The sequence below is a fragment of the Neopelma chrysocephalum genome, unplaced genomic scaffold (genome assembly GCF_003984885.1).
Source record: "Neopelma chrysocephalum unplaced genomic scaffold, ASM398488v2 Primary Assembly neopelma1_65, whole genome shotgun sequence".
NCBI classification, from domain to species: domain Eukaryota; kingdom Metazoa; phylum Chordata; class Aves; order Passeriformes; family Pipridae; genus Neopelma; species Neopelma chrysocephalum.
This window is the reverse complement of record NW_020897722.1, coordinates 5248037-5263961: the sequence shown is the minus strand read 5'-3', so window position 1 is coordinate 5263961 and position 15925 is coordinate 5248037. Positions and strand designations below refer to the sequence as shown.

Here is a 15925-nt window from a genome sequence, read left to right as displayed (position 1 = left end):
GGATTCATCCCTGCACCACCGCCACTTTAAAGCCCCTGCGCTGCATAAATCACTCTGGGGTGCTTTTAACTCAAGAACAGCTTCCCTTCTGGGAGAGGATTTCTCCTCTAGGCCAGTCTCTGCGGAGCACCCATTGAACCAAATCCTCATTTCTGAAGATTAATACAACAATTCAAAGAATGATCCTCTTACTGTGAGCCTTGGAGGGGAGCACAAAGGCCTTGAAAATGTCCTGCAATCATGCACATGTGCACATGGAGTCTTGTCTGCTGGCAACATTCCTACGCGCTTCCGAGAACCTCAGCCCATCGGAGCACCGGGAGGTTCTGCTGGCAGTGCTGTGACAGGGAGAAGGAAGTGCAGAGCGTGGCCGTGATGGCTCGATGGGATTTCAAATAAACAAAGATACAAATCCATAACCACAGGGGGTCTTCATGATGCATGCAAGGAGCAGGGAGGGGCAATGTGAGCTATTGTCCTTTCATGTGGTGACCGAGGATGGGAACACCCTGCTGTTTCCAGAGCTGTTTGAGATGGTTGAAATGAAGACCACCTGCGCTGTCTGAGAATTGGGAGAATCTGTGCAAACATTCATTATTTATAAGATAGATGTCCAGAGGCAAATTGCCTGGAATCCATTAAAGGGAGAAATCCCAGCTCCCTCCGGCAGTTGCCTGGCACAGGCCTTTTCCACTGACAGAAAAGGGAGGGGAAAAAAAATCACTTTCATTTCTAATTAATCTTCTGGTATATAATACTTTTAATTAGGAAAAAAAAACCCCAACCCTGTGTGCTTTTTGAGAGAGGAAGGAAGGAAGGAGCCAAAAGCGAGGCAGAAAGCTCTGGCATCTTGGCTGTAGTTCAGACCTCATCTTCTTTAAACCTGACAAGCAGGTGAGACCTGCAGTCAGCTGCTTCACTCCCCTGGATGTGACCAGAGCCCTCCAGTGCTTCAGGGACTGCTCTGGAGATGAGGAGTGGGGCCCTGTGTGTACAGAGTCAGCTATCCACCCTGGAAAAGAAAATCCAGGTGAAGAGAAGCAGGACGGAAAAGTATTGGAAAGATGCCTTGGACAGAAATAAAGCAGACTCTGGGACACAGAACAGGCAAGACAAGTAAAAAGGCCCAGGGACAAGGAAATACAACCCACATATTATGTCTTCAAAATAATAACCCCCCAAAAACATTCCTTCCGCAACCCCAAATTTCCTAGCCTTTCTTTCTCCTAATGTCTCTCTTCCCTGCATTCATTATTAATGCTGCTGGGGGTACAGATTTGCACTTCAGTTTCTGAAAAATTAATTCAATGATTAAAATTTCAGTCCCTGAGTAATGGAAGCAGCTCAGGCAAGCTGGAGATGCCCCTTTGCAGTCTGAAGGCCTTTGGTACGCTGCCTGCTTACCCCCTGCATGAGAAGCCTCCCTGTAGAACTGGCTCAAGGGGGAAAATCTGGTAGAAAAACATGGTTTTAAGTTGATTAGGTTGTGGTTTGGTGGAGGAGGAGCCATTTCAGTTTAATACTCTACCAATGCTCAATTCAGTGCAGAGAGTAAATCCCAGGTTCTTCCAAGGCTCAAGTACTCGTGGTTTTCTACATGATTGTTTGGGTAGAGGAAAATCTCCAAAGAATGTAAATACTAATCAGTGCTGTACATCAATCAAGACTGTGGGCTGAGAGACTTTTGGCTTGGCTAATGAAATTTTCTGTGACACTGTGGTTAAAATGAAAGAATAGCAGAGAAAGGCCCTCAGAGACCATCTCAACTCACCAAAAATGTCTATTTTCTCATCTGTACCCACGTTATCAGCAGAAAGAGCAAGACCCAAGGAATCTGGTGAACGGGTGAGGAAAGGGTGTCAGATCACAAAGTAGCCACGCTCGGACCTCATTCCAGAAAAACAGAGGCTCCCACTGCAAATTCAGTACCCGCTCAGAAAGGTCCTTTCCTGGTCTGCAGCAGAGCTGCCCTTCCCATCAAAGCGCAAAAAGGAAAAAGCGGGCAAAAAGCCTGCAAAAAAAAGTTTCTAAAACTCTACTGAACTGTGAATTTGGGGGGAAAAACTTCTTTGCTATCTCCAGAAGAACACACGCTGAGTGTATCACCAGCACAGCGCTACCAGGAACAAAAAGCAACGCACGGAAACCTACTTTTCACCGCATTTGCTGAAACTTTGCAGGGTGAATGTGCAGAACGTCGGCTGCTTGGAAAACTCAGTGCTTTTCTTCCTCAAGATGCGGCTTTGTGGAGGTTTCAGAATACGTGGGCTTTTATGTGCTGTTCAACTCTTGAAGTTATTCTGAGCTGAGCCTTTAGCACTCAGCCCTGTATCTACGGGGCAGACAGAGCATCAGTACGTGTAGGATTAGCTCCCTCGCAGGCTTTCATGTGCCAGCCTTCCCACCTCGGGACACATTCATTCATCCTGCTCTTACAGAGTCCAGGTGGTTTTACTGAACCTGCTATTAAACCTCCCCTTTATGAACAGGTTCCAAAGCAGGATCCATCCCACCTTTCCAGCCTTGTGACACCAACACACCTGAGAGATGATGTGCTGGGGTGCACAGCCCTGACGCTCTGCGCAGAGCGAGGAGGAAATGGAAATGCTGGAACAAGCACTTTGGCACAGCCTCTTGGCTGGCCTAAAGGTTTATTTCTGGGATGCTGCTTTCCTGCAGACTAAGGAAAATTAAATTTAGCACTTTGCAAATAAATAGGTTAGGGCTGAAAGGACACTATTTAGGAATTTACTGCACACAGCAGCCTCAGAGATTATAGATCCATCACCGTCTATTACCTTGCTAGTTACTGCTTCCACTCTGTCTATCTTCCCTACTTACAGAGTGGTCCTTTCATCAGGTCTTTTTCTGTTCCAACTTGAAACTGTCATCACTCTAATGGAATTATATGAAGAAAAACAACTTTGGGCTGCAGCAACTCTGCCAAAAAGCCAAGGACAACTCCTGTGCTTTCCCAGGACAACATGGTGTGATTCTTGCCTGACAGAGACAGACACAGATGTCTGACAACCTCCAGAGAAGCACAGCAAGAGACAGCTGTTTACACACATGTCCAAAACCTCTGGGCCTCCCTGCAACTGTCAGCTGGGCCTTTTCAACACCCACAAACACAAGGAACTTCACAGGGACCAGCAAACCGACAGCTGATGGTAACCCTTGCTGCAGATTCATCATAGCTACACCACACGTGGCAGTCACTGAAGGCACTGACATGATTATAAACCCCACCTTGTGCTGCTCTCCACTATTTGCTTCACATAAAAATCATCTGCAGACAGTCCCCTCTCCAGAGTCGGATACATCCTAGAAATGCAAAGTGACAGCTAGCACATGAAACGCTCCCCAGAGCCTTCCATTAAGACAGACAAACCCTTCACTTAAAGGTTGAAATTTATGTCAGCTCCGCAGAACACGGCTGAGATAGATCCACTGCTATCAGCTACCTGCTTTAGCTGAAACAGATTAGGGACAAATTAAAATTTTCAAGCCTCAGTTTGATATATTCCCTCCAAGACACAGGCAGACAGGCTTGTCTTCTTCTGGAAGCTAAAGATGCCATCAAAAGATAATCTTGAGAGTTACCAAAGCTGGAGGTCATCCTCAGCTCTCAAATTCCCTGCTTCCCCTGTAGAGGAGAAAGCAGGGATGTGATTTAGCTACGAATCCTTATAAGACAGATTTGACATAAAATACTTTTCAGTACTTCTTTCTCAAAGGACGTTCTCATGCAAGTGGCAAATCCACACATTAAATCCAAAAGCCTAAAATAGTATTAAGTTACCTGCTCGTAGTGCTAACATTCACATGGGACAGAGTGAATGGTTTTTGTGTGGAGTTACAACAATTCATGTACTTGTCTGTTTGAAGCAAATGTGAGAACAGGAGAGGGTTTTTTACCATTTCCATGAATACGAATAAAGACAGTTGATACATTATTAAATCCTTAATATTATCCCTAATATTAAATTATTAAGCTGTATCCATGTGAAGTATTAAATTCCTTAAGTTTACAGAATGAAAAGAGCTGAGCTGCTAGAACTATTGCTCTGTAGCACTGGGTAGAATTCCACCAGAATCCCAGCAGTCAGTCCCCACAACAAAGCTCTCCAGAAGGATTTTCAGGGTACTGCTGCATTCTGCCACTATTCCACAGACAGAGCACCACAGTAAGAACAGCAGCATTAAGAGAACCATACTGCACCACTGATGGGACATGTTATGGTCTGGAGAGCCTGCATGGCACATCATGCTTAAGACTCCTTGATGCTGTGAAGTGCATCAAATCTTCAGGAAATGCCACCACTGAAAGCCTGATGTGCTTCAACCCTCTCCAGCAGTAACTGCCTCCAAACAGTGGTGGAATATCTTGGAGCAAAGCAGAAGGTACACTCACAGTAGTTAGTGTTTTTGCTTTTCTACAAGTGGTTTCTCAAAAAACAAAAAAAAAAAAAGTAAGAGACCCCTGTTTAGATTAAGGTCTTGGGGAAAACCCAAACATAGCAGAGACTGGGATCCCATGAAGAAGAGCTGCCTAAAAAGCTTTGGAATATGGGCTCTTATCTTAAGCTGGCAAGCCAGTTTGAGAGAAAGCACATTAAATGTTTATGCAATAGTAACTTCATGGTTAAGAACCATGTAAGAATTGAGCATTTAGACTGTGAAGTGTGGAAGAAATACAAGGATGATAGAGGAATTGTAAGGCTGTGAGATTCCAGCTCTTGTCTCACCCCTGATGGTGGTCCTTTGGCTGCCAAAGGGGACCACAACACCCCATTCTCTGCTCCTTGCTAGTCCCCCACTGCATCCCTTCACACTCACCCGCCAAACCTCGTGGGAAAGGTCCAACCACCTCATTACCCAAACTAGGCTGAAACGTTTTGACTTGAAAATCCTAAATCAGGGCACAGCACAAGCATTTAAATTCACAACGAATAAAGGAGAAGACCCTTATATGAACCCAGACCCACTTTTCAGATGGAGGCAACAGATGTCCCAAGACCACACAAGCATAGGAATCTTGTGGCATGTTTCCATACTTGTGAACAATTTTTATACACACAAAAGCACACCCTCTCCCCTCCTTGAAGGTTAGAAAATCTGTCCCAGTCAAGCACGGGCAGTAGCTATAAACTCCCAAAGTGATAGATAGGCCCTAATTATATTTGTATTTAAACAAGGTGCTGCTTACTCAAGACAGAAGAGAAGCAGCAGCTGCCACCCACTCCTGCTGGTGGCTTTGTGCAGGCTGAGCTGTGCTGCCATGACCTGGGCACTCACATGCTGGTGGGTGTACTTCAGCTGCACTTCACCTCAGAGCTGTTTCCTGGAGCTAACTGCATTTCCTAGAGGTCCTCTCACAAACCTGTTCCCGGAACATACAGGGAAAAGGTGAAGGAGTGGTACAAAAGCACCACCAACCACCCCTCAGAGCCAGCTAAAGAGAGACTTCAAGGGTGTCCATGCAAATTACAAGTGGGGGAAAGGTGCTAAAGTCCCTGACAGCATTTGTCACACAGGGATGGCACAGAAGATGATTTCACGACAGTCTTGCTGTGGTTGGATGTGCTGCCTCAGAGCAGAGCCACATCTGCACAGAGGCCCAAAACAGACCCAAAGCATTAGAGGGGGCCTGTCCCCAAATCGTGTCAAAGGACAGACAAACAACTGAGAATGCAGAGCAGCCAGGGAAGGCAGCTGAGATGCTGGGTACCCAGAAACTCCAGACTTTTCCCCCACAAAAGGATAAAAACCTCCAGCAATTTTCACTCCTTTTCATGTGCAGCTTTGAACAGAACCATATGCAAGCGACCAGCGGCTTGTGGTTTGCTGACACGGCTCTGTGTGTTCTGCAAAGTCACAACAGAGCAGCCAGGGACAGCAACAGCCGTGCATCAAAAGCTGCTCTGCAAAACACCCATTTCATGTGTGCTACAGCGAGGCTTGGTATTCCCCCATCACCCTGGCTCCAAGGCACTGCCTTTTCCTTAAAGAGTGCTGATCACACAGGCTCTAAGTAGAACATCTTTTGAAACTACCAGAGACTCAAATAAATAAATAAATAAATAAATAAATAAATAAATAAATAAATAAAATGATTTGAAGAGATTTAGTGCCAGTCGAAAGTGGTGGGTACCTGCAGAATGGAAAGGGACAGCGGTGCTGCTCCAAGTCCCCGACCCCCACCAGCTGCACCCCACGCCTGAGGGACAATTTCCTGCATCCACTGCTGTATAAGAAAAGCTGGCTGTCCTGGTTACATCTCCAACCCGTCCACACACAGCTTCCCCACCACAGGACATTTTGAAAAGCTTCTCACACCCCTGTGGAAGTCCATAAATGGTAATATCCTGCACCCAGGTGAGAGGGACTGAGAAAACCACGAGGTTGAGTGACCTTAGAGCAAAGCCGTGTGGTGATTTATCAGCAGAGATGGGAACGGGAATCCAGGAGGGGTTTTGGTTATGTCCCCTCTGCTTTATCCGTTATTTAACAACTGTCTTGGTCTCACAGTGCATAAACACTTTCCTGCCAGCCCACACAGTCCTTTGTAAGCTGTTCAAACACAGCAGCAGGCAGACACAGACATCCTGCTCTCCCGAGACCTCCCATGGGGACACCGGGCACAGCCAGTGACAAGAACAACTCTTCTCCAGCAATTTGCAATCACGCGGGTGTTGGGGACGTGGTAGGGGGGAGAAAGGAAGGAGAGGGTTTTTTTATAGCAGGTAAAGCAGCCAGGACCTTCTCTGCTTCCTGCTCACTGGCACTGACACAGCAGCCCCTCTGTGCTGTCTGGGGCTCGGGCTGTGCAGGGCTGCCCAGCTCTGCCAATGGCACAAGGATGGAGTCAGAGGCTGCCTGGTTTGGGGCACAGGCAGCACCTGCCCCATGCCCACCATATGTCCCTCCAGGGCCACACACATTGCCACACCAGCCTGGATGCTCTGGTTTAATTAAGTTCTCATTAGTGACCTGTGCTCCATGTTGGTGCACAGGACTCTCCCTAGGAAGCACAGGCTGTCAGTCCCATTTTATTAAATAAGAGCTATTTTAATGAAGGGGATTTAGAGGGAGATGAAACGCAAACTTATTTTAAAAGGGTGTATTCCGGTAATTTTGTTACTTATGGTTATGGCAGAATCATGGCCTGGAGTTGTGTTGGGGAGGTTTAGGTTGGATATTAGAAAAAGGTTCTTCATCCAGAGGGTGGTTGGGCATTAGAATGGGCTCCCCAGGGAGGTGGCCACAGCACCAAGCCTGAGAGAATTCAAGAAGAGAAGGGAAACTGCAAGAACAACTTGGTGGCCAACATGATGGTCACAAAGTAAATAGGGAATTGCAGAGGGACAGCCTGAATCTCAGATGGCAGCTGAGAGCCAACCTCATGTTTCCTGTCCAAAACTAGGCCTGCTTATGTGAAGTGACAGATCATGTATCTGCCTCACAGTGTAAGGGAGGACGCATCCATCAGCAAGACAAAACTCTGACCTTCCTCACAAGTACCAACCTCCTGCTAGTCAGGAAAGACTCAGTCACTGGAATCATCCTCCATCATCATCAGCATTAATTACCTGCATGGCTGGGTCTACCCTGGCAGACCCACAGGCACGGCAGGGAGGGGAATGAGTGGTGCCAACACGCTGGAAACGGGTATTGCGCCAGACCAGTGGGTAACAGGGAAGTGTATTCCCCATCCCAGAGGTGCTCTGTGTTCCCCAACAGCCCAGCCCATTTATCCTCACAACAGCATCTGCACTAGGGAATAGGCAGTTGTTCAGGGAAGCATATGTAGTAAGAGAAAAACTGTGTAAGAAAGAAAAAAAGTATGAGAAAGGACAGAATAAGATGAAGACAGTAGCAAGAATTAAAGTTAGGTCCTAACACAACACAGGCTGCTACAATATCTGAAAGAAAATGATGAGTAGGAAGTTCAAATACAGGATTTGGCTGCTGATTGATGCAACCTATGCTGGGTCCTTGCTGACCCTTCCAGGAATCCCAGCAACCATCCGTCAGGAAGGCATCACGCTCACACAGCAATGGCAGGCGCTCTTGGAGCTGAGCAGAAATCAGGTCTCCAACAACCAATGGGCAAATTGAAAACAAAATATAAAAATAAAATAACTTGTAATTAACAAGAACGAGGAGTTAAGAGAGGCCTACAGTCTCTAATCAATCTCTCGCTGCCTGGCCTGCTCCACCGATGAGCCCCATTGTTAGTTTTGATTGTGTGTGCAAGAGTGCGAGACGGCTGCTGGAAGAATAGCACTCCATCAAAATTGTGATTTCCTTCTCCCCTCGAGACTCATCAAGGGTGAGGAGGAGGAGAGGGGAGAAGATAGAGATACAAAGAGAAACAAACAGCCAGGACATGCTTCTCTGAGATACTCTGCTGGGTTCAAGGAGGAATAACTGAAACTGCACACATGCCAAGCACGCGGACTCAAAATCACAGCTCCCAACAGTGCTGTCAGCTTCAAGATGAAACAAGAGCACTTGGGAGAATAAAAGCAATCCCTGCATTAACCATCCTGCTAAATCTGAGGTGTACATCATTCACCAGTGCGCCCTGGCCAAACTGATACTCAGACTGTGCTGGAATCTCAGGAGACCTGACTCTCTCTGCATGTTTAAGCACAGGAGTTTTGCCTCTCCCTTTCAGCTGGCAGTTTGTCAGCATCACTTTGTGTTTGAAAAATAGCCTCCAAGTTCTTTCTTATTCAATCCAGCCTCATTTCTTTCCTCAAGAAAAGAGAATTTAACTCCTACATCTTGTGCTCACTGCTGCCCTGTCGCTTTTTACACACCTTGTCAATACAGAAGCAAGAGGACAGCGAGGTGTGCAAGCCATGGGGCAAGCAAACGAGAACTGGGAAGCTAAAGGTGGTCTCTATCCTTCCAACACACCCTTCTTTCATACAAAGGAAGGGAATAGCTCATATCCTTTTCACCCCTATGTTTAGCCTTTGCACCCACAGTGACCCACATCAGAAACAAGTGTTTATTTTTCAGGTGGCCCTGAAGTTTGATAGCAACAGTTGCCTTTACAGATCTGCACACTAATTCTGTATTTAACTCCTTAAAGATGTGTGCCAAGACTGCGTGCACACCAGCTGTTAATTTATCAGGTTGCAGAAAAGCTGTTGATTTTATTGGATTTTATGACCATATCACCAATCCAACAGGACACCAATAAAGGTTTTATTTTGCAGCAAGAAGTGACAGCCCTGGAGCTGGCCACATTCTCGAGCTATGTCAAGATGCTTCTGGTTTTGTTTGCTGCCTGGTATCTTGGGTATTCTCTTTCAAGGAAAACAGTCTATCAACCTGGGAATGCTCTTCAATGAACTACTGCTGTTGTTTGGGTTTTCATTTGATAATTTTGACAGAAAATAACAACATGGGTGAGACCTGGAAGCAGCGAGAATTTTGTACTTGGCAAGGCTGGGCTCTGAGGGATACATAAAATATCTGTCTAAAGGCAGCCTTTTGGACCGGATTATTTAGGACCTCGGGCACATAACACTGCTGTGATACTGGAAAGTTTGACTGGTTTAACTTCCTTACCAACCAATTTAGACACAAATAATTTATATATGAATTACTAAGAAATCTGAGCACTCCTTTCTGAGAAAGCAGAGGCATCTCAGACAAGAAAGACTGCAATGACAAATGTGATGTAGCCATCAAAGGATCAGATCGATCGTCTGTTCAGCCCAAGATCCTTTCAAAGTGACCAGCCCTACTTTCATGCCACAACACAGGAAACAGTTTACCTGAAGCACAGACAATAATCAAGAACAGATTGCTCTCTCTCAGCATGCTTCTTGCTGTCTCTTCTTCATTCAAGTCTTCATTCTCAAATATTTCCAGAGGATGGAGTCAAATGTTGTCAGGTACAGTGGCGGCAAAACCGTATGCAGACACAACCCAAAAAATTGGCAGCATTGGCTAACCTCTGTAGTAAGAAGATGCCTTTACACCTCTAAGCAGAGAGCTCTGAATGTCCCTATTTAAGGTAAATGTAACCATTTAATGTAAAACTAGGTATTATTATTTGTCCACAAAGATATCTCAACATTTTAGAAGATGTACTAGGCTCCTGCTCTCAGTAGTTCCTTAAAGCCACAGGGTCTATCAAATAAAAGGATTTCTACTCTTTTTCTTTTAAATTGATTGGCTTCACATGCTTTGGCTGGGACTGTGTCTTTAGGCACACAAAAAGAAAAAGCCTGTGATTTAATTTCTCTCCACTGTTTGTTCATTTGTACAAGTGTCTCCAAATCATCTCCTCTTCAAATTTGACCAGTCTTTCTGTTTACTGAAGGACTTTCTTTGTCTGAAACAATTGTCATTGCCTTTCTAAAGACCTCATTTCCTTACTCCCACTCAGGACCTACCCAGAGACAAGGGTAAACAGCACGATGTACATGCAGCCAAGCAATGACAGCCTGATGTGCCACCTCCTCATTCCGAGCTGGCTAAGCTGATTCTGAGGCTCCCTGGCAATGTTTGTTTGTTTGTTTTAACAGATATCTTTAATGACTTGTTACAAAGGAAGTCGATGCCGTCCCTGGATATCTGACGGGTGGGCTGGTCTAGACACACCAGTCAAGCATCACGAAGAACACAAAGTCTGTGTCACAGTCGGACACATTCAATGTACCAGCAACAGCAATGGAATACAAAACTGTCAAGTGCCCCAATAACTATAATGCATTACAGCCCACAAGAAAAAAAATCATCAGAAACCAAATTCCTGGTGAGGAATCTGTAACACTGCTTTCCACAGCATTTAATTAAAAGAATAAAAAAGAGTAAAGAAGCGGGAGCAAGCTGTGAAGCCTGAGATGCTCCTTGCTGCCCACACACTCACAGAGGGTCTGAAAATCACTGGAACATCCTTCAAGCTGATGAGCTCATCTGTTGCATCAATAGGGATCGCCAATAAATACTGATAGGGTTTCATTGGAATTCAGTGCTCATTTATAGATGCAGTCATTGACACTCACAGCACGGCACTGTGATTAACCCTTTCACGGGAACTGTAATCCCAATTAATGCAAACTGGCTGGACACATACAACAGGTAGATAATAAGCTCCACTACAGTAAAAGCACACCTTGGTCAGGGAAACCAAGCATATCTTTCATCTTCATTTTGCTTTGAAGGGGTTGCATTACAGTGGCTCCTACTGCATCCCTGCTACTGAAGCCTCACTTAAAATTAAATGCCACCAGCAGTGCTACTGAAACATGCTCTGAAGTTTACAGGTGAGCTACAGAAGCTTGTAAACTGCCAGGGGACTTCTCTGGTTTAATTATATAGACTCTGTTCCATAAACTGCTTGAATGGAATAAATACAAATAGCATTCCCTGCTTTGTGACCCCTTCGGGTTAATGAAATGCACACAAACACCCACAGTCTGCTATGGCTCAGAAATTCCACAGCATAAACACATAACCCTACTGGAAGCCACAGTCAGGATTCAAACCTTGATACATACATGAGAACCAGCTGCCTGGACTCAGCAAGGAAATAATTTGTTGTTTATATTCTACTACTATTCGAAGCTGCAGACGGTGGGAATTGTCTGCGATTTACTGAACAGGGAGAAAGAGTCTGAGATTTTCTTGTTCAGGTTCTAATTAGCAAATCTGCTTCTCCTGTCCAAAGAGGTAAGAGAGGCTGAGAATTCCAAGAATCAATAAACAACCCATCCTTGGCTCTAGGAAATGTGAGGTTTGCTCTACCTAGTGACACTCACCTTCATCCTCAGGACATACTTGGGAATAAAGACTCCAGTGAAGAAGAGAAATCAAGAGGACAGTTTATACAGAGGAATCTGTACTTTATTATGCACTCTCCTGCATATAAATTATTTACATTGTTATGCCACGAAGGAGAGTTTGGTCCTACTGGAGACAAGTTCCTGAGCTGCCAGTCAGTTCTTGTTCATGTGGCCAGTACACAATTTTCTCGCATTTTCTTAACTTTCTCCAAGCATGCCATCTCTCCTGCTACATACAAAGAACTGCAACTTGTCCTGTCTGGCCATGGCATCCAACAGACATCTCCAGGAGTCTGCTGAAGTTTCATGCACTAAGCATTTAACACCACAGGTGTGAGCACAGGTCTCTGGAGGTGTTAGAGCAGCATCACACCATCCCAACAGAGAACTGTTTTCAGGATTCAAGGGCAGCACCTTAAATCCAACAGCATTATCCTCCTCCCTGGGCACTGAGCTTTCTTTTGTTGCTGCCATTTGCCTCAGTTAGTCCAGAAGCCCCATAAGGCCAAGCAATACAACTGTTTTGGGGTTATTTTCCTAGTTTTACTAAGGATCCTAGGTGCTGTCTTATACATACCCTCACTTGCTTTATTTGTTGGTTTTCTTTTTTTTTTCTTTTTTTTTTCCTGAGGCTCCAAAGTTGCAGAACAGGAAAGCATTAGTCCTGTTATCTAGAGAAACAATCCTGCAGCAATCCACATGTGGCACATAGCCTAGAAACAGAACTTTCCCATTTCCTGCTTGTTGAGTTCCCTCTTGTACTGAACACCTCCAAAACCCTCTTCCTTCTCTTCAAGGAGACTTGCCCTAGGGGGATCAGTGGGAGGCAGGTATGAATTTAAGTGCAGTTTTATTTGCCACCGAGAAGAAGAAAGTTCTCCTGTTGACCTGCAAACCTGTGCTGTCGACATTTGAACCAACGTAAAGATGGAACTTAACAGCCTCGTGACTCTAATGTCACACCTCAGCTCTCTTAACACATCAGCCCAACTGTGCTGCTGGAAGGTAACACAGAAGAAAAACAGCACCTATGTCAAGTCAGAACCCAACATCAGCCCACCCAGCCAGACCAATGACAGTACCCAACTGACAGAAGACAGACTGTTATTGCTGCTCATCTGTGCTGTTCACATAAATGGCACTTCACACACACTAGGATGAGTTGCTGCTCAAAAGGGATTCCAATTTACATAAAGACAAGATGATGACAGGCAAACAAGTTAGAGGATAGCAAAAAAAATGTAGGGACATATATCTTCTAGTGAAGTAAGGAAGAAACCTTGATGGTTACATACGGTTTTATTACTGCAGTATGTAACTAGTACTATAAAAAGGTGAAGTGCGAGGCCAGATGCCTAAGGTATTATGCATATATAGTCTCTTCTCTTTATCCAGACTTTGATATATAAGTGGGAGACCAGATGTCAAACCTTTCATTTTTTAATAGAAGAAAGGATCCTTGTTTCCCTCACAAGGAACACTCTGCACATACCATGGGGCAGTGACTTTCCAGTCTAAGCACTGAGAAAGAGCAAATACAAACTGGCACCTTGAAAACCATGAACTCAAGGAAGCAGGTGCAGCGAGGGGTGTGCAGACCTACCTTAAAAAGCAGGCAGTCCCCCTGGTGCTCGGCATAGATGGAGCTGAGTCGATACTGGTTCTCTGTGGTGATGTCGATCTGGTACCCCGTGAGTGTGTAGCACACCTTGCGGAACTCCTGGATCTTGGTCTGGAAAATTTCTTTCAGACGCTGGTTTTTCAGCTCTGCACTTTCCACTTGCTTCTTCAGCTCTGTGTAGGGGAAGAAAACATGTACTTTCTTATATGTCATCGGCGCAGAGCCCTTGTGCAGTATTTACAGTGCTAGCCAAACTAAGTGAATTGAAAAGGTTAATTAAAAAGTGAATTAAGCAGACAGAGTAAAGAAGCAGGCAAGCTAGATTCCTCTCCTCCTGGCCCCAGCAGACCAAAGGACAGTAAAGTGGAGAATAAGGAAAACAGCCATGTCTTGGTGAGATGGATTTTTCTTTTGCTCAGCCCATCTTTTAAGAACACTACAAAATTCAAAGCTATAGCATCCATTTCCCCACATGCACACGTCTTATGTTCTGTACAGAACCCAGGAGAAGGGTGTTACGCTACGTGAAGCAATAAAGTGGAAAAATGGTAGGAAATGCGCCTCCATATGGCTGCAGCAGGAGGAAGCTGCCTATAAGGGACATCTCCTCTAATGGACCCTTGATTTGACAGTAAGTGCTTAGATCTCAAACTGACACACTGCTTAGGAATCCCTCAAGGTTCAGGAAGGGGCTTTTATTGTGATAAAAACTCTGGAGAGCACCATTGCCTCTTTGCATTTGCTACCTTAACTGGACTAGTCCCTAGCAGAGAGGTCCTGGGAGACTGCCTGCCACTCACCCTGTGTTTTATTGCTACAAAGGGAGCTACCAGTGCTGTGAATCCTTCAAGAGGATACACAACAATTACCATGAATCTTTCACCCAAGGTGCCTTCTGAGTAATTAAACCTCGATTTATCATCCCATTAATTACAGAGATTGGCTTTACTTTAATATACACTAGAGATGTCTCCCAAGTCAGCCTGTTTTATCAACACTGCAGTCCAGGGTTAGAAAAAATCCCAACTCTTTCTAACAGGAAACAAATAGACTTCCTCACTCGAATACCTCTTTGTCATTCAGAGCTTTAAGGCTTTGTCTGTGCTGTGACCAGAGACATAATTGCAGCATTTGTAGCCCATATGTCTTTAGTTCAGCTAGTTCAGGTCCAGCAGTAGGATAGCAGGAACTTCAGTGCAAGGTGACTGCTGGAGTATGAGGAAGGTGTTTGGCTGGGGTTTATACAGCCCATGCTAAAACATTTTTTCCCAAGCGAGCTGGAAGGTTTTTTGAGTATTTGCTGGAAAGTGTTTCCATTGGTCTCCCAAGCATAGTGCAGGGAGGATGTAGGATGGAAACTGCAAGGCCATGGGCTTGCCAGTGATTCACCTCTGAGCAGCTGCAGGCACACCAGGAGAACACGAGTCTCCTCGAACCTCCTGAACTGCTTTAGTTCAGCGCTCTGGGTGGGACAAAAGGATAATTCAATGTGTTAAGTTAAAGTGCCTTAAATGCCACTGAGAATGCCCCTGCTCAGAAGTACTTTGGCCTTAATCCAATTCAGCTTAATCCCCCAGCAAGGACAGGAACTCTTTAATGGTTAAAGAGAACTACATGTCCCTTTACTTCTGAGTGAGAGCATCCACACAGGGAGAGTTAACACTGGTCAGCTCCTTACCTTCAGCTAATCCAGCTCCACCTTCCTGAGAGGCTTGTGGACGTGATGTACAAGCAAACTATCTCCTTTACTCTGGGCCTCCCCCCAGCTGCATCTTGCTTTATTAAGGAGACCAAGCCAGTTGTGGGGAACATCACCAGTTTGTTCATCAAAGCACTGCCATAGACAGAACCCCTCAGTTGCAGGGGGATGTAAGGTCAGCAGAGTATCCAAACCACCCTTCCAAGCCCAAAGAGCTGTGGCTTACACACAGCCCCTTCTCATGAGCTGAAAAAGGCTCTGTCTTTCCTGACCACCCACCTTTCCACTCATAGCAACTCATCACTGTTTGATTAACTCAGCCTTTCTTTGGATTGTTACAACTCTTTCCCCATCATCTCAGCTGGGTCTGGTCTTTGATTAATCAAGTAATCAGCTTCTGAAATTGGGAGGTTAATGGGCAGATCTGACCCCGATATTCCCACAGTTTTCATTCAGTTATGCAACTGTTAAGGACAAAATCCTATATATGAAAGTAAAAATTCAGTGACCACACTGCAGTGGTAAATAACATTTCGTCACTGTCAGAGACAGCACTGCCTTTAATATATTGCCCGTGTCCAACAGCGATATTTTTTTTCCTAATAAATGCAGCCTAGCCTTGGAAAAGTAAATCTGCCTCTTTTTACTGCATCTCATAGGTTGCCTTTCCCAACTTTTATAACCTTGGAGGTGGATGGCACCCTAATTCATTAACTCCTTGAGCAGCTTTCGTTATTCATGAAGAGTTAGTGCCTTTTCCACTGTTTTGTCTCTCAGACTTGGTACTGCCAA

At 45.1% G+C, this 15925-nt stretch overlaps 1 protein-coding gene across 1 annotated transcript in view; it reads right to left on the bottom strand.

Annotated features, from left to right (window-relative positions):
• Positions 1–15925, bottom strand: part of MAD1L1 (mitotic arrest deficient 1 like 1) — a 352256-nt gene that overhangs the window by 75817 nt on the left and 260514 nt on the right. Inside the window, exon 17 of the mRNA XM_027683662.1 lies at positions 13417–13607. Coding sequence (XP_027539463.1) covers positions 13417–13607 — 191 coding nt within the window. The remainder of the gene's footprint in view (positions 1–13416; positions 13608–15925) is intronic.